The 22449-nt window shown below is 41.6% G+C and overlaps 1 protein-coding gene across 1 annotated transcript in view; it reads left to right on the forward strand.

The window, feature by feature from the left end:
• The first annotated feature begins 1926 nt into the window (after window positions 1–1926).
• LOC117519456 (collagen alpha-1(XXIV) chain) overlaps window positions 1927–22449 on the forward strand; it is a 240449-nt gene continuing 219926 nt past the window's right edge. The window contains 3 exon segments of the mRNA XM_034180800.1: window positions 1927–2087; window positions 13318–13412; window positions 17002–18377. Coding sequence (XP_034036691.1) covers window positions 1927–2087; window positions 13318–13412; window positions 17002–18377 — 1632 coding nt within the window.

Consider the following 22449-nt stretch of genomic DNA (forward strand, 5'->3'; position numbering starts at 1 on the left):
CTGTCTCTCCCGCACCTTTCTGCTCTGGGTGTGAAATGTTTAGTTATTCCTCGGCCTCCTTTAGCAGTAACGGTACTTGTAATAAGTGTAGCTTATTCATAGCTTTGGAGGCCAGGCTGGGCAAATTGGAGACTCGGCTCCGCACCGTGGAAAATTCTACAGCTAGCCAGGCCCCTGTAGTCGGTGTGGACCAAGGTAGCTTAGCCGCCGTTAGTTACCCCTGGCAGATCCCGAGCAGCCGGGAAAGCAGGCCGACTGGGTGACTGTGAGGAGCAAGCGTAGTCCTAAACAGAAGCCCTGTGTACACCGCCAACCCGTTCACATTTCTAACCGTTTTTCCCCACTCGACGACACACCCGCCGAGGATCAAACTCTGGTTATTGGCGACTCTGTTTTGAGAAATGTGAAGTTAGCGACACCAGCAACCATAGTCAATTGTCTTCCGGGGGCCAGAGCAGGCGACATTGAAGGAAATTTGAAACTGCTGGCTAAGGCTAAGCGTAAATTTGGTAAGATTGTAATTCACGTTGGCAGTAATGACACCCGGTTATGCCAATCGGAGGTCACTAAAATTAACATTAAATCGGTGTGTAACTTTGCAAAAACAATGTCGGACTCTGTAGTTTTCTCTGGGCCCCTCCCCAATCGGACCGGGAGTGACATGTTTAGCCGCATGTTCTCCTTGAATTGCTGGCTGTCTGAGTGGTGTCCAAAAAATGAGGTGGGCTTCATAGATAATTGGCAAATCTTCTGGGAAAACCTGGTCTTGTTAGGAGAGACGGCATCCATCCCACTTTGGATGGAGCAGCTCTCATTTCTAGAAATCTGGCCAATTTTCTTAAATCCTCCAAACCGTGACTATCCAGGTTGGGACCAGGAAGCAGAGTTGTAGTCTTACACACCTCTCTGCAGCTTCTTCCCCCTGCCATCCCCTCATTACCCCCCCCGTAGAGACGGTGCCTGCTCCCAGACTACCAATAACCAGCAAAAATCTATTTAAGCATAAAATTCAAAAGAAGTTAACAACAAATGAACGGATCATTAAAAATGTCCACGAATCAAAGTCCAAAGACATTTGCACATTGACATTTGACATTTGTTAATGTTTTGACGCACCTCATCGACAGAACACCGGCTCTGTGTGGTATGTAGGAGATCACTTGACCGAGGGTCTATACGTTCAAATAATAATTATATATATATATATATTATATATATTATATGTGTGTGTTAGTGTGTGTGTGTGTGTGTGTATATGGAAACCCTGCACTAAAATTTGGAAAAGATTTTAAAATTCTTTTAATCGGACCATTTGTGTTCTTTCAGCTGTATTTATCACTGCCCAAAAGTGTTGTCCACGAACGTCCTTGTTTTTGGATGATGACGTCTCTGTGGAATATTGTGGAAATTGCTGAGGCAGCATTTAGATATTCTATGTTTTTTTGCGTTTCCCAGCCTGAAGCCGCTGCTTGTCCCGACACAATGCCACGAAAAAAACTTCCGGATACGAATGCGCCTCCTCTGGACCACTTAAACCACTCGACAGTGCAGGATGAGGGTGGGGTGTGACGTCATCACACGTGCTGAACAGGCCGAGTAGTGATAGGCTCTACTGATGTATTTTTGCGGACTCATACCAGAACATGGGTGGTTCACATGAACCCCCGAACCCCCATTGGCTACAGGCCAGCCATGAGGGAGAGCGTGTAAATACACACAAATGTACTAAATCAGAGAAATAAACTCTTCCACTCACATGTGGATCATTGCTCGCCAGCTGGCTCGGTCCCTCAGTTGTTCCTCTCAGGTCTTTCAGTCGATGCAGCAGCTCTTGAGGTTGCGCTTCAGGACGTCTTTGTAGCATTTCTTCTGCCCTCCTCTAGGCCATTTTCCTTCACTCTGTTGGGTGAAGAAGATCTGCTTGGGATGTCGGCTGTCATCCATCCTCACACTGTGACCCACCCAGTGAAGCTCCTTCTTGATGACGACACAGTCTATACTCTATTGGTGGAATTGCTGAAGGGTCTTCAGGCGGTGGAGGTAGGGGGTCGAGGTCCGTACAGCAGGGTTGGCATGACAACAGCTTTGTAGGCAAAGATTTTTGAAGGTCTCTGTTGTTGAAAACACGGGTGTGAAGCCGGGTGAAGGCACTTCCTGCACACTTGAGTCCATGATGGATCTCGTCATAGGCATTTAAGACACATGGCTGTCCAGGAAGGTGGGTCACATTCTCCAAGACCAGTCCAGGACCTGTCCATGCAGTTTCACAGCGGGAAGCTTTGGATATGCCATGTTGGGTGGAGGTTAATACAGGAAATCGTATGCATGTAATTCACACATCAACATTTACTTTTGGCTCATGGCCTTCCATCCACATTCATTTATGAGTCTTCAAATGAAATAACATGTGCACTGCGGCTATCAGCATGTGGTTTTGAAATAACACGAAGCTTGAAATGAGCTTATTTGTCTGTTTCTTTCATTTCCAACGTGTAGGTCTGCTTGTTGTTTACTGTTTCCCCCGGAAATATACTTCAGAGATTTTGGGTGATGATTGGCCAATGACTTTTTGGCAATTAAATATATATTGTGAATGTGACTTCTCACAAATGCCCATGTTGACAGAACTCAGTGATAACCTAAAAAAAAGAAAAACTGTTTTCCTTGTGAGTATTGTAAACTGAGTTTATGAGAGTTTTTACTCATGTGCCAAATCAAATCGAGCTCGTCAGCTCTCCATTTGTCCCTCAGATGTTTCATTCGTTGAATGAACATTTGCTTGGGGTCCAAACTCATTTTGTGAGGAGAGAAAGGCAAGATCTGTTAGTGCTGGAGTAATTTTAACTTAATGATTATTTATAGTTGTGACATGACACCCACTCCCCACATAGTGGTATTTCCCTCAGTCAACAGCACAATATTTGGCTTTGTCTTAGTCTGTATACCACCACAATGGAATGGAAATGAAACAATCGAGGTGTTCTTGTGTAGAATTTCACAAAATTATTGAACCAATTGATTATGGGGCTATTCCACAGAGCATTCCTTCCTGTTTAATCCAAAATAGTAAATCAGGGCATGTTTTGAAGCATCACAGTAACTTCTTGATCCATCAGATGACACAGCCGGAGGAGTGCACGAGCTTAGTGAAGGACTTTGCTGCCTGGTGCCACACAAATCATCTATACCTCAACATCTCAAAGACAAAGGAGCTGGTCATTGACTTTGGGAAGTCCTGTGGATTCCTACAAGTACCTCGGGCTGTGGCTGGACAGCAAACTGGACTGGACAACCCACACCAACCATCTGTACAGGAAGGGACAGAGCAGGCTGTACTTTCTGAGGAGGCTGTGGTTGTTTAACATCTGCAGAAAACTCCTGTGGATGTTCTACCAGTCCATGGTAGCCAGCGTCCTCTTTTACACCATGGTGTGCTGGGGGGGCAGCACATCCAAGAAGGACACATCCAGCCTGGACAAACTGATCAGGCGGGCCGGCTCTGTGGTTGGCATGAAGCTGGACTCTGTAGTGATGGTGCCAGAGAAGAGAACACTAATCAAACTGCTGGACATTATGGATGACGCCATTCACCCTCTGCACACCGTCATCAGCAACCAGAGCCTCTTTAGCTACAGACTGCTCCTTCCCAAGTGCAGGACCAACAGACTGAAAACCTCCTTTCTCTCAGGCCATCAGACTGTAGAACTCCTCACTCAGAAGGAGGAGGAGTAACAGGAAGACAGAGAACGAGAAGGAGAGGAACAGTTGTAGCCATTAAGCCAGTAAGTCTGGTATTTATTTTTGAATTTACTTTTGCAAATTGTGTCTTACTTCTGCTATTGTCTAGTGATGCTGGAACATCAGTTTCCCGAGGGAGTCTTCCTGAAGGGATTATAAAGTTCTTGTGCAATCTAACCCAATATAATCAGTCTTGAACAAACTTGGTATACGTAGTAGTTACAGCCATCCCCTGCAGCAGATTTGAAATTGAGATCCAATTTTTGAATGGTTTAAAAATTTCATCCGATTCTTGAAATTGTTGATAGTTTGTGGGAACTGCACATTTTCACAGTCTTAATGGTTTCAGTCCAGGCAGTTCTCAAAAAAGAAGGAAGAAAGGCAAATGAGGGAAGCCACCAAGGTCAAAGAGTGTAATGTCCTTAATAGTTAATGTGAGTTTTTTGCTGTTTAAACTCCATTGTGCTGGTGTACAGAGGCAAATCACAGACACTGGATCACTGTCCCAAGTACTTGTTTGAGCTGATGATATCTGAAATGGTACAGGTCTTGTAAGGAGAAGATTAAAGCCACCGGAAAATCCCCACCACTTGTTGTGACAGTGTTGAAGCAATGATCCGGATGTGTTTGGTCGCAGAGCATCAGTTACGCCTTAAAATAGACCTAAATAGGAAGACTGACAGACTGAAAAAGAGGCTGTCTGACCGCTGAGTTATATTTAGTTTTTTTTTCTGTTTTTAAACCATGTCAGCTTTTAAACAGAAACAGTTGGTTTATTCATGACAGTTGTATTTTCCTTCAGAAATGAAATATTTATTGTTACATCTTCTTGTTTTCTCTGCTGCGTTGTTGTTCCTTGGGGGTGTGTCTGCTGGCAGCCGTGGAATGTCGCACCATTTTCCTGCTGTTCCTTCTAATCGTCTTGCCCTTTGGTTTCCTCTGACAGATCCAGACAAACAGTGGTGGCCTTCTTCTATGGCTCCTGCCAGCATGATGATGCAGTGACCTCATTTTTCATAACACATGGATTTTCTGATTTGATTTGACAATGAATGAAAACCAACTACGACCTTGAATCTGTTACTTGTTTCTGCTTATACGTAAAATACTTCTTCGGGTGGCTGATTCTCCAGTCAACTGCGGACCACCAAAGGCCGGCGAGTTAAAAAAGCCTGTGAAATCACTGAGGGCTGGGAAAACGTCCTGGAATCCTCGTGGATCACATAGTAGACATACATAGCCATTCCAGGTGTACCTTTATAACACTGCAAAAATGTGAGGAGTGTTTATTAAGAACCTATAAATGAATTATAAAATGACTTTATTGTCTTGAAAGTATGAACTTCATGCATGCAGACTTAGTAATATGTGATACCTTCCATAAATAGTCAAAGAAGGTATAAAGTGGGTGTTCATTGGCCGACAGCCATCTCTCACATCTTATAAAAAGCCTCGGGCTATTTGAGTCAAATTTAATCATTCATTTTATGCCAGTTCAGGTGGCAGTAGACCAAGCAGCTCATTCCACACTTCCCTGTCCTCTGCCAGTCCTGTAACTCATCCCGGGAGATCTTGGGACATTCTCAAACCATCTGGGAAATATAGTTAGTACTATTTGAGTAAATTATTTGAGTAAATAATCACAAGTTGCTTGTCACAGGTAACTGCTCACGTCGGAATAAAGGTTATTGCAGAGGATTGGAAAAAGATTTTGATCAACAGGAAAATATTCACAACTTATCCACAATATTGACTCCAGCTGCAACAAACTGCAAACTCTAAACATGAGACAACTGCAGCACTCCATCTGGCAAAAAAAGGGCGTCAATGCAAACGTATAGAAAAAGACGCAACATGTTTTCACCATTTGAAAATTTAACCGTGGTGAGCCGTCAGGGCCAGCAAGACCTTCTGTGTCGGTCTAGATATAGTCAGAGTGAGAAAAATATTTTCATTCATGTTATATGTATTTTACAAAAAAAGTATTCCAATTATGTATTTATTATTTATTGACATTTATTTCTAATGCAGTTCATATCTTGATCCCCTAATTAATTTAAAATCTATCTTTGCATTTAGACTGAAGGTGTTGTGGAATTGTATTTATTTATTTTTGCATGTGTTTAATTAGGTCTGTTCTTTAATGGATATTGACTGAAGGAGGAGAAGAAACTGATTTGCTTGTGGATTTACTGGGATGCTGTGGACTGAACGGCTGTGAAACAAAGGCAGACAGACTTTGTCTTCAACAACTTAGCCAATTTGAATTGATTTCTGTGATTCTGTGCTCTGTCAGCATCTGTGTTTTACACACACACACACACACACACACACACATACACAGCAGCTTAGCTGGAATCTACTTGATTCTGATGGTGTTATTTGTGTTTATGACATTGTTTGCTTGATTGGCGGTCATATGAGTTGGAATGACTTTGTTTCTTTTTGTTAATGTTTCTACTTTAGCTCCCCAGCTATAGTCAGAAAGCTTTTATCTTTTTTGCATTCAATATCTATCTATCTATCTATCTATCTATCTATCTATCTATCTATCTATCTATCTATCTATCTATCTATCTATCTATCTATCTATCTATCTCTATCTATCTATCTATCTATCGATCTATCTATCGATCTATCTATCCATCTATCTATCTATCTATCTATCTATCTATCTATCTATCTATCTATCTATCTATCTATCTATCTATCTATCTATCTATCTATCTATCTATCTATCTATCTATCTATCTACATAATGAAATTTAGGAAGCTACAAATGCTTATACCTTGTCTCACCCTTTGATTAATAAACAAACAGAAAAGTAACAGACAGGATTTCTATGAAACTCTGAAGTAGTTGTTTTACTGATTAAATTAAGAATATGCGTTTGGGAGAAATCATTTTTTCTATCGGACGAGTAAAAATGTTGTCATTTGTTGGTCCGAATGCTTAATGTCATAGTCTGAAGTTCAGCTTGGGACTCCGACGAGGGCCGGTCGCATCTTTTCCACTCTCCCTTATCTCTGCTCTCTGCTTTAACCTTCAAGTCCCTACTTCACCAGACTGTGAATTCCTCAAATTATATTTGATAGTGGATCTATTGGACTACTATTGGATTAACCATGGAATTGATCAGCTGGTATCTGAACGCTATTGACACCATTTTTTCTACAAGAAGGTCAGGAGCGGGGGATCCTACCTGCCCAAATGGAACGTATCCTGCGGGGCTATGTTCTCGACTCCTGGGGGTCTTGGCGTATTGCATGCTTGGCACCTTTCTCCGTTGAGGACGTCGAGGATTTATTCACTTTTGGTCTTATGGTAGCAGGGCTGGTACTTTCTGGCTTATGTGCTGTCCTGATCTACTGGAAAATTGGCAAGATGGCGAAATCAAGAACCACGGCCCCTCGCCTGTCCGTCATGCTTAGCGAGGTTGGCAAGGCAGTGCATTCTCAGACTGCGTTGACTCTTGAACTCAGACGCAAATTGGATGATATCTTGGAGCAGATGCGTGCCTTGCAGTTGAAGTTGAAGGTTTCGGAGGCCGGTGAATATTCTTAATTTATAATTGGGAATATTCTTAATTCATAATTGGGATTTGGTTGTTCAAGTGGAACTGTTAAAAGTGTTTTTCACTGCTCAACCACAACACTCCAGGCTTATCTAGCCTCAAGGAGAAATTACCCACTGTTTTCCTCCAGAGGAATGTCTTCAGCCCCTGGTGAGATTATTTGGCTCCTTTCTTATCTCAACCCACAAGACAATAAACTGACAGACTTACACATGGACAAAGACTGAAGCAGGCTCCATTTTTCCCTTTACCTGCCTTCCTGCCCCCCCCCATCACACACCCCATCCTGGCCATCGCTCACGTCACCATTTCCCCTCCGGGGGCTGTGCGGTTTTTAGCTGCAGCAGGTTCCCGTTCCCCTCAAGCTAGCCAACTGCAGTTGCAGTGGCCTTCACCCACTTTGCCTCAATTCAGATGATGGACTGCTTCAAATTTAGTGCACATAAACAATGTCAAATGTATATGTGTTGTCTTTAATTTTGATGTGTGCCATTATTACGGTAAACAAGTAATAATTGTGGATTAATTGCTGTATCTTGTCTGAGATAATTGGAGTGTAAATGTAATTGCCCTTTTTTGGGATCAATAAAGTTGTCTGAAGTCTGATTGATGAGAATATCTTGATAGCAATAGCAGAACATTCAAATTCAAATCAAAATTTTTATTCATTGTATAGCGCCAACTCATGATGTGGTCGCCTCAAGGTCCTTCAACAACACAAAAACATTAATCAAAAGTTTTAAAAAACACAATAAAATAATAAAAACATAAAAAATAAAGAATAAAAGAAACACACAATCACATAAATAGTAACGATAAAACAGGGTAAAAAGATGTGTCTTCAGTCTGGACTTAAAAATCTCCAGAGTCCGACTGCCATATTCGTGCAGGGAGATCGTTCCACAGAGCCGTGGCACGATAAAAAAAAAAGGCTCTTTGACCTGCAGACTTTTTATAGGAACACACAGCAGTCCTGCACCATGCAAACGCAGGCCCAAGTCGGTACATAAGGCTTAACCATGTACTGTATCTTGATCATGTACTGTATCTTGTACAACCGATAAGTCTATTCCTTCAATATCATTAAGAGAAACTTTGTTAGATCACCACTAAAGAATGTAGAAGGTACTTTTGGACATTTGTACTCTCATGTCACACATTAGACCAAGGGCGTAGGTTTGGTCTCAGCTTTGGTAGGGACAATACCACCCCCACCCCCCCGGCCCCCCTGCCACCACCATCCCCTAACCCACTCATACCATTAGACGCACAAGTACAGCATAATACATAACATATGACGACATAATGCTGAATAATTTAACACTTTATTTACAATATTAAGTGTGTAGGCAAACAAACAAATAGCTTAAATAACAAAATTGCACCCAAAATCACAAATCTATTCTATAGGCCTACACCTGAGAGAACAAGACAACAAAAAAAAAATACTTGTGGAGCTAACAAAAAAAAAAGTTTTTGCAAACAAGATGTATAATCTATTCTCTTCATCAATAATGCAGTTGTAGGTATCTGGCAACCTAATTTGCCAAAAAAAAAAAAGGGATTTCCAATAACATATATGGTGTATTACGGTAAACGTAAGCCTGTGATGTCATAACGCAGAGGAAAAACACGGAAGTTTCACACTAGTGCGCCGCTGATTCTCATTACCGTAAGTTCTCATGTAAGACCTCACTCTGAAAAATTTCAACACTGACAGCAAGCCAAGAACCCGTGCTTTCCAACAGTATGCTATATGTTGCATATATTATGGTAAAGTGCGTTCGGTGACTTTTGAAACGAGGGAAAAGTATGAAAAAGAGCGCAAAAGTGACAGAAAAGTACATAGACAGCAAACATAAATGTAGTAATTTTTGAGGAAAAGGCAGGGTGTTAGTGTCATTTGTGAAGATGTGTTTGTGTGGGTGTGCAGTTTATTTTAAGTGTGGTGCACAGCATTGTTCGCAAGCCCCGCCCTTCTTGTTTTTCTGCACCGGAGCAGTGTTGCCAGATATGAAATATGAAACTATCGTACCAAAACCTCAAAATTATCGTATTTTGGGAGAAATTATCGTACACAAACAAAACGCATACAACGTAGCTATTTTAGCGTTTTTTTTTTTTTTTTTAATTTACAAAGAATTTTGTCACATTTTTAAACAGTAATTATAGTAATGGGGAAACTATGGCACAGAAAGAACACAAACGCACAAGCAAATGCACTACCAGACTAGAAAGATTTTTTTTTTTCTGTGAAGGGACACAAACGTGTCAATTACCAGACTAGAAAGAGTCGAATTCAGCCTTGAGGTCGCTGTCGTTATCCGATGCCATGGCCACTTGTGCAGATTTTGTTGAACACAGAAAAAATGTTGACACCTCCATAAGGAACTTGAACCTTTTTTTTTATTTTTCTTGTATATCTCTTTGCTCTTATGTTTTGTTCGTTTGTTATTGCATTTGTTGAAATAAAGTTTCGAAAAAAAAAAAAAAAGATGTTGGCTGGGGAATCTTCCTGTCACGGCAGAGATAGGATGGGAACTTGTATAGAGAGGGGGCGGGCTTTCAAATGACTTTGTCCCGGTCGCCCAAAGCCAGCAGCAGCCCTGTGTGTGGTGTGTCTTTGATGCCGCCTGAGTGCAACGCCTGCAAAATGATTCTTGGGTGTCAGAGAGAGATGCGTGTTTGGGCAACCAACTGAAATTATCGTACATATTGGATTTTTTCCCATTATTGATCGTACAGAGGGCAAAACTATCGTACAAATACGATAATTATCGTACATCTGGCAACACTGCACCGGAGCCACCCATCCTCTGCGCTCCGGGACCTCCCACTTTACAAATGAAGCACTGCCTGCCACGAGATGCGCTTTGTTTACATCCATGTGAGAAGAACGTGAGCCAATGAAATTGCAACATGGGTAACCCTGTCACTCTGGCACATCGAAAACACAAAAGGTGACGACTAAAATTATAGTATCGAGTTAGCAAAAAAAAATAGTGAATGATTTTGATATATAAAAAAATGCTAAATATTGGTAGGGACTATTTTGCCATCCCAAAATATTGGTTGTGACTTGTCCCTATGGTCCATATGCAAACCTACGCCCCTGCATTAGACCCAAAAATGGTTGCGATTTTTCCTTGATCAATCCCTTAAATGGTTAATCCCTTGTTAAAATAGCTGACGCCTGTTTGTTGGCGAAATAAGCCTTTCAACATCATTGTGGTTAAAACACCACGTTAGCGTCAATCAGCAGAGCCAGTTTGAACATTTACTTCATATCCATTGGGTACCCACTGTCTTTACAGTTTAGCTGTCTTTGTTCCAAGATTTAGAAACGTAAACCTTGATAATAGTTCTATGTGTGAATTTCACACTTACAGTGCTGTTTTAGCTCACAATAGCAGGTTTTTTTTAAAGATGCTCACACTCTGTAAATCTTCAGTTTTATAATGTTACCCATGTTACAGTATTTTGTTTTCAGGAAATTTTGCTGACCTATGAATACAAGTTCAAAAATAATCCCTACTGTTGTAAAAGTCGTTAGCGGTTGACAGCGCGGATTTGAAAGATTTATGGTGCAAAATGTTTTTCACAAGCTGTTCATCTGAGGAGGAAATGTTTGTGTGTCTGAATCCTCCTTTTTTGTGGTCATTACTTTGCCGAGGCATTTCCTCATTAGTCCTCAGCTTTTGAGTCAAAATCTGTGTTTTTCTGGAAATGATAAGACCCATGAATGCATGCATGCATTTCCACTTTATTTTCAGACGTAAATATGTCACAAATGAGTAAACAGGGTTGTTGCAGTACCTTTTCGGACGCTCCCACGTGCGTCTTTTCCCAAGTTCAACTAATTTGAAATTTCCATGTCATTGACGTTTGCACGGCAAATGTGCCGAAAACTTTTGCACCACATCGAATATGCAAAACAAACAACAGAGTTGTTTCATCTACACCTTGTTGTTCAACTATTCAGTCACTGGTAGCAGTGACTGCATATGGTTCATTAGCTGCAACATTTCTGTCACTGCACATGCTGTAAACATTGTGTAGTGGTGATGTTTTTATTAGAATGGCCGTAGCAGATGGTCACCCCACTGAGTCTGGTCTGCATCAGGTTTCTTCCTAGAATAAAAATATAATGCAATGCTAAAATACCTTCAGCCGTATGAACATGTAATCAATGAAAGAGTGTGTAGAAAGAATGTGACCTTTTGACCCCATAGAATAGGTCAAGGTTAGCCATCTTTGAACTTGTCCAAGGTCTGTTTCCTAAGAATGTCCACGCCTGTGAATTTGAAGACCCTGGCAGTAACAGGACTGGATTTATGCTGAGCACAGACAGACGGACAGATGGATGGACGGACGCACAGTCTTCACAATACCTGATGGCCATATTTTGGCCTCAGGTAAAGATGCTGAAGGATTGTTTTTTTCCTTATCACGGATGCCAACGTGCTTCAACGTGGGGCGGCTAAGGTCTTAAGTTTCGACCTTACTTGTGTATAGCTTCTTGGGGTGATGCTGTGTAAACATATTGAATTGAACTGATTGTAGAATTGGTTTGCACCTGCACGAGAGGAAAAACTACATATCAGATAACAAACTCCTTTCTACTTGGTTTTTTGAAGGAAAATATCCTGCAAGAATTCTCCAGTGTTTTGCAGCACACAATTTGCATTTCACGTTCCCATTGCTGGAAACACCAGAAGATCCTCAGTGTGATTCCTCGTCAGACAGGAAAATCACTAAGATGCTTTTGGCAAAATCTTTAACACACATGTTGCTCCCGGTGTGCAGTTGCGCACCTAGCACGGCAGCACACTGACGTGAGCGTGTGAGTGCGTGTGTGTGTGTGAATGTGAACACAAAGTTACCACCCAAGTCTTTCATCGCCAGCTGTAAATGGTAATCAAAACATTCCAATCGTATCTTTCTGAACTCTTCTGCATCAAACTCCATTGTGTCAGTGTTTACAATGTGCTTGAGCGATAACAGGTGAAGTTGCTCATAAACTTTAAGTTTCATAAATATTTATTACAGCCACTCTTAAAACTTATCTTTCTAATTTTATTGGTAATTTACTGGTAAATTTTAGAATTAATTGAGATGAGATATACTCATGATTTGACAGGACTACATCACAATTATCTGGGAACTACTTTTTGCGCAGGAATTCATCAACCACGTTGGCCGCGGGCGCGTACTAACACAGAATATCCAGAAACTGGACAGTTGTTCGGCCAAACGAGCTAAGCTAGTGGAGCTCGTGAGAGTGTGCTGATCCAGGTTTTCTCTCTTCTGTCACCAGGAGAGAATCAGACTAATAGTCATTTTGTTTTCTCAGATTTGCCACAACAACAATCGTTTTATCTGGATTTGATTTCATACTTGGCACATCAGAGCGTTGGCAGCTCGGACTGCTGTGACGACACTATGTTGTGTACTCCGGATACTCAGAAAATTAGGGCCTAACCATTTATTTGGTGGGGAATGACAGCTGATACCAACCAAACCTTGTTACATGCATCATAGTGACATTTAAGTATCCTCAGGCAGATTCTAACGATGATAAATGGCCCAATTTGCACACCGTAGCTCAGTGTTGCTACGTGTTTGCCTCTCCTGTCCTGCCATCCACATGAACATAATATAATTTGCTCAAATCTGAGCATCTGTTGCTATGTGAGGACATAATTAGGATAGAACTGTACTCTGTTTTCGCTACAGAAATGTATTAACATGAAAAGGACACACCAATGGAATTTATAGTTTCAGGACTACATTTTTTTTTTAAATGTGCCCTTTGATGGCTGAGATCGTGTTCATGTGAATCTAATGAAGTAATGTGACAAATGTGTGTACAGTAATGCTGCTTACTTGAACTTACACCTGACTTTTAATAAGAATGTCTTCAAGCGATCAGTGATGAATATGTGTAATATATTTGAGGCAATACTGCATTGCAAACTGTTATATAATTAAGTAATTCAAGAAGTGTGTGTGTGTGTGTCCGTCTCTCCAGGTGGAACATTCTCCTGCTCCTGTCAGTATGCTCAGCAGCACGCTCTGCAGAAGACTACGAAGCAGAAGGTAAAAGAAGAACCCTACTGCATTACTCAACTTTTATTTTGATTACACATTAAAATCATGGCTCTGCCACATGTGATCCTTCCATCATATTCATACTGTTCATATGTTTGTCCACTTTGATTGAATAATGGCTCCATCTTGTAGAATGGTGGCAGATTTTTAAAGTTTTGCTTGAACTAATGATCTAATGCTACTCAATATTGCTTATGATGAAAAATTAATGTGATTTTATTCTCTTTTAAAAACATTACAGAGCAAGTACTGTAAATTATATGAGCTTGAATAATCAGAGATCATGATGATCGTGGTCAGTCAGTTTTGAATGTTCCATCCGAGAAGGCAATTAATGAACATATTCTAGTACTATGTGTACATACTTAATGAATGTAAATGCACAGTGTGTCTGATTTGATCAGATTAGATTAGATTAGACAGGATAGAACTTTATTAATCCTTGGGAAGACTGCCTCAGGGAAATTGAGGTTCCAGCAGCATTGTATAGCAGCACACAGGATAAGAAGCACACAGAGTATCAAAAGTGAAAGTAAAAAAAAATGGAAACATAAATATAAATACAGAAATATAACTACACCAATATAAATACCAGAAATACTGCTCGCTATTGGCTTACTGGCTACAACTGCTCCTCTCCTTCCCGTCCTCTGTCTTCCTGTTACTCTGCCTCCTCCTGAGTGAGGGGTTGTACAGTCTGATGGCCTGAGGGACAAAGGAGTTTTTCAGTCTGTTGGTCCTGCACTTGGTAACTGGAGTGCATTTCTATACCACTTATCTATCTCAATCAAAAGCTCAAATGATGCCACACATTCACCAACATCCTGCCAGACAAGGCGCTCACCATTGTCCTTGACCAAGGGTGATTTTGCTGGTCCCACAGGGATTTGAAATGAGAATCCTCTGGTCTTGAGCCCACTGTTTTAACAAATACATGTTGGCTACAACAGACGGATGGTTACTTTTGGTTGGTGGGCATTGGCCAGTTGTCTGCCTGGAAGGCTGCCATCCATAACCTAAAGCCTAATTCTGTACTGCACCCAGACCTAACCTGGCCTTGACTGGAATATCACAGTATATTATATCTATGGGAATGTTTATTTCTGCTTCCTAACTCTAGAAGCATAATGTGATGAGGACTGTCCAGATTCCAAATATGTATTTAATATATTAAGCAATCAGAGGTTTGACGATGCCACCTTCAAGTCATTCTCAAGTCATCAATCTGCAAGTCCAAGTCAAGGGTCAAGTCAGCTTGCAAACAATTGGTAGTCATTATGACTTGAGACTTGACTTGGGACTTGCAGATTCATGACTTGAGAGTGACTTGATGGTGACTTCGTCCCACTTCTGCAAGCAACACATGTAAAGCGCAATAAGCTGAATTTACAATATATATTGTAGACTGGGAATTCAAAGTGAAACGTATTTAATTCATATGCAGGACACAGCATGCATCCATCTGAAAATGGACACTGTCCCTTCTTTCTAAAGTACCGCTGTTAGCATGCAAGTAGAAGAAGGCCAAATACTCTCCTTCTTTTCATTACCTGTTGACACCTTAGATCCACCACACAAAACGTGGTCCTATGTACATGGTGAAACGATTAAAGGCCTGTACACATACAGATCACCTAAAATATGGCTTTGATGTAAGAGCTTTTTTACTTTAGCATCTGCATTTTATTTTCAGAGTTAAATGAAGGGGGTTATACAGATTCTGTGAACGCACATACTGCGTTATAAGGGGATAGTTGTCTCATGATACAGGAGGAGAGGTTTTAGTGAGACCAGTAGGATACACTTTGTCTATCTTGCCCTATTGGTTGCAGGTATTAATGCAAAGTATTTTGGGGTGGCTATTGTAGCATCTTGTCATGATGTTTTAGTGAGGGCATCGTGATGTCCTTCATACCATGTCATGACAAATGATTCACCAATCGATATGGCTTTGGTTTACCCCTCTCACCCTATTGGTTGTGGAGATATGCTGGGAAATGTGTTTTTGGACATTATGAGATCATTTCATGATGTCTTTGTGCTGTTATCATAATATCACTGATACCTTCTGAGTATAAATGATTACTGATTGATATAAGGTTTGCATCGCCTCTCTAGCCCTATGTGGAGATATCTTGTAAAATATTTTTCAGACTATATTTTTTTCCTTAATCTTGACCTTTGACTGATCAACCAAAAAAGTTCATTGTCTCAAGACACTTGTGCAAGGAATATTCCTACCAATTTGGTGAACATGTGTTCTCCCGTTTCCACAAATGAGATACTGAAACCACTGGCCTGCAAAGTACAAATAATCAAAGACAATGATCTGAAGATGATCAAATTAAATAAGTCAGCTTAATAACTCAAAAGTTTTATAAGTACCTCTGCATGTGAGCTCAGCTTTGAAAATCACCAATACTGTATGTTGTGATTCATTGTCATTTACAGTTTGTGCATGTTTTAGGTATCAGTTCTTGGGTTTCTGTTGCTGGTAGTGCATAGCCATCACAGTTAGTACTGTCTGTGTCCTCACAGTGAGAACATCCTGAGTATGTGTCCAACCTGGTATAATTACCCGTGAGCAAGAGAATTGATTGACTGGAGGGTTCAGGGAGAAGTTTGTGAATCTCTGGTGGCACTTTGATTCAAAAACTCTGTGAGGACAGGTTTTGGTTTGGCTCGATCCTTCAAATCCACTCATCTGGGCCACAGCTGCACTTTTGGCACTTGTTGTAAGAGAAAACAAGATGGGTCACCAGCATCACAGGGCGACAGCTGTGAGGGTATAATGGAACACCGATAACTTTTCTTAACGTCACATTGGATTGAATAAGACCAGATTGTGGACTGTACACCATCTGTAGCATTTGTAACCATCAAATTTCTTTCTTGACGTTTGAGGTTTTTGTGAAGTAATGGGGATTTATGGTGAATGGAGCAGCACAGCAGACCAGGTTTGTGTGCACCTGGTCCTGTCAGGTTTCTGGGTCCTAAGTGGAGCTGCAACAAAAAGGGTATCCTGCCTAAATCTTCGGCAAAATCCCAACGTGGATCTGTACTAACTCTCCTGTGGCAACCCTGAATGAAAATGGAACAGCTAAACTTGATGCCAAAATATTTGAGTGAACTATGAGGAAGTGCAGCAGCGTCTGAAAGTGTTTTCAAACCTTCATTTTTGGTTCAGTTGTTCCAAAACAAGCAGCAAAAGAGACATTGTCACATTACTTTGTTCCAGTCTGGTTCTGTTTCATGCAACCTGACTGTGCAAATGCTGCACGTTAGTGCTTTTTATGTGGTGGTTTTTCTTTGGTGACATAAACAGCTTAAGTAAGTGGTTATCAGCATTGTTCAAGGCTTCAGCTGGGACAACTCCATTCAGGGGGAGTTGCAGACTCTCAGTCGCTTGATACTATGGAATATAGAGATAAGCACCGGCAACAATAACTTACAGGGCCTATATAGGACTTACTTCTTGTTCTTAACATGAACACTTGCCCAAGAAATCCAATCCTGTAAAGAGTTTATGTTCCAGTTTTTACATGTTAATCTCACCAGCCTCTTCTCTTTCTTTCAGGTGTAGATATCCTCTATCAACTGGGACTTACAATCCACAGCAATGTAGAGAGTCCCTATGCAAGGACCGACTCGCCTCTTAACCCTTCCAGCAGTGCAACCTCACCTTTAGGTCTTCCTGTTCCTGCATACGGAGTTTTACTTGACTCTGACTCTTTCTATGAAGCCCCAGCAAGCAGCTTGTTCCCGCCAGAGATTGGAGAGGATTTTTCTGTTGTGGTTAGTCTGAGCTCCTGGAGAGCAAACAACGCTTTTCTTTTTAGTGTCAAAGATGGCAGGGACAGGCTGGCTTTTGGCATTCAGCTGCTGCCACACAGAGTGGTGGTATACATTGCTGACAAGGCCTCCATCTATTTCACCTACACCTGGCAAGATGGTCACCAGCATGCATTTGCTGTTGGAGTCCGACCACGCTCTGTGTCTTTCTTTGCAGCCTGCGGGGTGGTGCAGCTGCGAGAGCAGACCCTTGGTAGATCTCAGACACTGGGGTCCTCTGGAGGACAATTCACTCTGGGGAGAATGAACTCCAAATCTGCACCGTTCAGTGGTCGCGTCTGTCAGTTAGACATCTATCCCTCAGCTCAAGTTGCCGCGCACTATTGCAACTACGTTAGAAAACAGTGCCGGCTGGCCGACACGTACCGATCACCTTCACCACACCAAAGCTTGGATACCGAGGCAAACAACCCTTTCATAAAGCCCTCCTCTCGAGTTTCATCGACACGTCATAATCCTACCAAAGCCACAGCAGCTGTGAAACAACCCTCAGGTGGTTTGGTGAGGCAGTATTCAACCCTCAGCCCATCAGTACCATCTCAATTGGGTGATCGGAGTAAGAATTATTTTTTCAGTCCCCTTTCCCACTCCACTACATCCACGATTCACTCTCACAGTCCCACCTCTACTTCCCTGAAGGGGCTGTCAGTTCTGGATAGCACTCATAGAAAAGAATTCACCCCTACCAAACAAACATTGGCAGCAGGCCTAATGCCTCAAGGAGATACTGATCAGTCTGAGAATAGCACAGAGGATGATAGTAGTTCTGGGAGTCCTCAAACCTCTGGTACCACTCCAGGTCTGATTACATCAATTAAGCTGAGTCAAATCAAGGAAGGCCTCAGGAACAGCTCAGTCGTCAGCTCTGGAGAATCCAATAAGGGTCCGCATGAGACTCATCAGCTCATGGAAACTCATCTGAGAACTAATGGGACCACGTTGTATCGAGCAAATCAGATGGACAACTCAGAACATCACAGTCTGGATGGCAGCTATGACGACGTCGACATGGGAGGATATGATTATGGATACGAGGAGCCAGATTTCTTCTACGACTATGACGAAGGTTTCCACGGTCCCAAAGGAGAGCCAGGTCCTCCGGTAAGTATTTATGTTTATGATTGTGCATGGAACTGTTTTCAAAGTGCTACAAAAACACCATCAAGAGAAAACTCACAATGGAAGCCAATACTTTTTATGGACTGCTCTGAGCATGTTGAAGAGCATGTTCCATCATTTGGCTTCCTTGCATAGGCCCAGAATATTATAAAATATTTTGGCAAGGAGATATGTTGCTTTTGAGGTGACGGCATGCCCAGACACTGTTTTCTTTCATGTATCAACAAGAGATATAAAAAAGCACATAAATTGCTAAAATGCTGACAGCTAATTTTGCTCTTCAGAGATGAAAATTCAGTTTCAGGTTGGAAGTATCAACTCACAACTAAAGAGAGTAATTGGATCATCTACTTTATCTTATAAGCTGTCTGTCAGTGTAGCTTTGCCATTGAAAATGCCTTTTTTGCTCAACTTTTTCAGGTATTGCGTATGTTTCCACAGCTGAGATGTGTCGAGCGTTTTGATTCCATCTGTTTAACGGTTCAGATTATACATGATGAAGTAAGACCTTTGGATTGTTCTCTCAGTTTCCATCATATTACTTCAGCATTAAAGTGCTGGCAGGCTTGCACTGTAGGTGCAACACGCCCAAGCCAGCAATGAGTTGTTGCAACTCATCTTCAGAACCTCAGTGGTGGATTGTATCATGAGCATGGGCCACGGAAGAAAAGTACGGAAAAAAAAGAATGCATACCAAGATTGTGAGGTGCCAGTTTGTAGAAGAATCTACAGAAAGAGATCAATTCTGTGCTATACCAGGCTAAGACACAGGCCATACCAGTTTAAGTTTTAGTCCAACTGGTGACTTCAGTTGCTCTCTCTCACTTAAATATTTCATATTCTCCAGTAACTGCTATCAAACAATGGATAAAACTCAAAATACAAAATGGTACAGAGGCTAAATAAGGAGGCTGGAGGTTACATGATCACCAGTATATCGCGTTGATTCCGATTCACAGGGTCATGATTCGATTCAAAATCGATTTTCAGTTTTAAACTATTTTAGATTCAAAAGTCAATTTTTGATTCTCAATCAATTCAGTATGTACAGCTGTTAATTTCAAGATCTAGTCAAGTGTGCTGCAGTGCGCTAAGAAAGGTGTGTAACGGTATGATGTATGTTGGCTCAATTGTCTGCATCATAAATTTGTTTTTCACGACGCTGTAGGGGTGCACTTCTTTTGAAGTGAAACAGGTGATAGATTTAATTATACAGTGCATCTGAAATGTATTCATAGTGCTTGACTTTTTTTTTTACATTTTGTTATGTTACAGCCTTATTCCAAAATGGAGTAAATTAATTTTTCTCTCAAAATTCTACTCACAACACCCCATAATGACAACATGAAAAAAAATTTTCTTTTTAATTTTTGAAAATTTATAAAATCAAACCTAAGAAATCACATGCACACCAGTATCCACACCCTTTCTCAAAATTTTGTTGATGCACCTTTGGTAGCAATTACAGCCTCACGTCTTCTTGAAAATTGGACAATTTTGGTCATTCCTCTTTGCAGCACCTCTCAATCTCAATCAGGTTGGATGGGGAGCGTCGGTGCACAGCCATTTTCAGATCTCTCCAGAGATGTTGAATTGGATTCGTGTCTGGACTCTGGCTGGGCCACTCAAAGACATACAGCATTGTCCTGAAGCCACTCCTTCGATATCTTGGATGCGTGCTTAGGGTCATTGTCCTGTTAAAAGACGAACCGTCGTCCCAGTCTGAGGTAAAGAGCGCTCTGGAGCGGGTTTTCATCCAGGATGTCTCTGTACATTTGGGGTGGTCCTCCAGTCTACAGTAAGCTAAAAATAAAAATGTGACTTTCTTAAGGTGCTTTCTGACAAAAATGTTATTCTTCATGAAAAAAACGTTTGTGCAAAATTTTATTTCAATAGGACTATTCTAACTGCTGCCACACACGGGGTGGAAATTACAATGATTGAGCAAACCAGCAACAGTAATGTACCTGTTCACAAATGAAATAAAAAAAAGTAAACAACAATCCTTTCTTTCTCCTTTAACTGACCATACAGGACAGATAAAAATTGTGAAAACAAACAGTCATGGGGAGTGGAGTTTGGTTACAATTGTCTTCATCTCTGGGAACTGACGTCGATGCCACTCAACACCTTGCAGCAGGTATTGGCGCTGCTGTTCATCCTTCATTAGGATCTGATTGTAATCCTGGATAGGTGCAACTCGTTGTTCAGCAAAATCACTGACAGCAGCAATGTTATCCAGGACCTGCTGTGACGACTGGAATGATGGGTCGTCCTCCCACTCTGAGGGGTCCTTGATGGAACTCTATGGAACTCTATGTTGATGTTGAATGCCTCAAAAATGCCACCTGAGGCAGATGTAACAAAATCTGCCACGAATGCCACTAATGAACTAATGTATCCAGTCCATGATCCAAAATGTCTCTCACACATCACAAAAAACAGGGGCCGGGTGGCAGTGGTTAATATTTTTCAAATCTCATGAAATTTCACAAAATGTATTTTTACCCCTAAAGAAACCAAAAAATGAAGACACACCTTGAAAAGGTTGAAGTTTGTTTTTCGGGACCATCCTACTGTACATTGCTGCATTCATCTTTCCCTCAATCCTGACTGGTCTCCTACGGAACCCGGGAGAGGTCACTTAAAGTGATATTTTTTTCTGGCCATGATAATTTGTGCACACATTTTCCTTTATGTAATTGAATTAATAAAATGTGCTCTGAACATTATAAAATGTGTGCATGTATTCCTGGACGTGATAATTCATGCGCACGTTTCCTCGACGGGCGGTTGGCTCTCCTGCGGTATTGTATCACTTCCTGTTCCGGAGCACAGCGGTGTTTTGCTGTATCTGTTAGCTGTTTAATCTGTGCGTTATTGATCTAGTTACTAGATAACGATTTGTTCACAGTGTAATCTTCACGTGCCTTAACTAAAGCACTCCCTCTGCTGAATCGCCTCTAAATTATTTACACATTATTCACTTTGTGTGTTTTTAGGAATCCGCTAGCTTAGCGCAGCTACTAGCTCTTAGCCGATTTAGCATGGCGGCTTCTCCTGTCTCTCCCGCACTTTCTGCTCTGGGTGTGAAATGTTTAGTTATTCCTCGGCCTCCTTTAGCAGTAATGGTACTTATAATAAGTGTAGCTTATACGTAGCTTTGGAGGCCAGGCTGGGCGAATTGGAGACTCGGCTCCGCACCGTGGAAAATTCTACAGCTAGCCAGGCCCCTGTAGTCGGTGCGGACCAAGGTAGCTTAGCCGCCGTTAGTTCCCTTCCAGCAGATCCCGAGCAGCCGGGAAAAACAGGCCGACTGGGTGACTGTGAGGAGGAAGCGTAGCCCTAAACAAAGCCCCCGTGTACACCGCCAACCCGTTCAATTTCTAACCGTTTTCCCCACTCGGCGACACACCCACCGAGGATCAAACTCTAGTTATCGCGACTCTGTTTTGAGAAATGTGAAGTTAGCAACACCAGCAACCATAGTCCATTGTCTTCCGGGGGCCAGAGCGGCGACATTGAAGGAAATTTGAAACTGCTGGCTAAGGCTAAGAGTAAATTTGGTAAGATTGTAATTCACATCGGTATAATGACAACTCGGTTACGCCAATCGGATGGTCACTAAAATTAACATTGAATCGGTGTGTAACTTTGCAAAAACAATGTCGGACCGGAGTGACATGTTTTAGCCGCATGTTCTCCTTGAATTGCTGGCTGTCTGAGTGGTGTCCAAAAAATGAGGTGGGGCTTCATAGATAATTGGCAAAGCTTCTGGGGAAAACCTGGTCTTGTTAGGAGAGACGGCATCCATCCCACTTTGGATGGAGCAGCTCTCATTTCTAGAAATCTGGCCAATTTTCTTAAATCCTCCAACCGTGACTATCCAGGGTTGGGACCAGGAAGCAGAGTTGTAGTCTTACACACCTCTCTGCCGCTTCTCTCCCCATGCCATCCCCCTCATGACCCCATCCCCGTAGAGACGGTGCCTGCTCCCAGACCACCATAACCAGTAAAAATCTATTTAAGCATAAAAATTCAAAAAGAAAAAATA

This window comes from Thalassophryne amazonica, chromosome 10 (genome assembly GCF_902500255.1).
Source record: "Thalassophryne amazonica chromosome 10, fThaAma1.1, whole genome shotgun sequence".
In the NCBI taxonomy this organism is placed as follows: Eukaryota; Metazoa; Chordata; class Actinopteri; order Batrachoidiformes; family Batrachoididae; genus Thalassophryne; species Thalassophryne amazonica.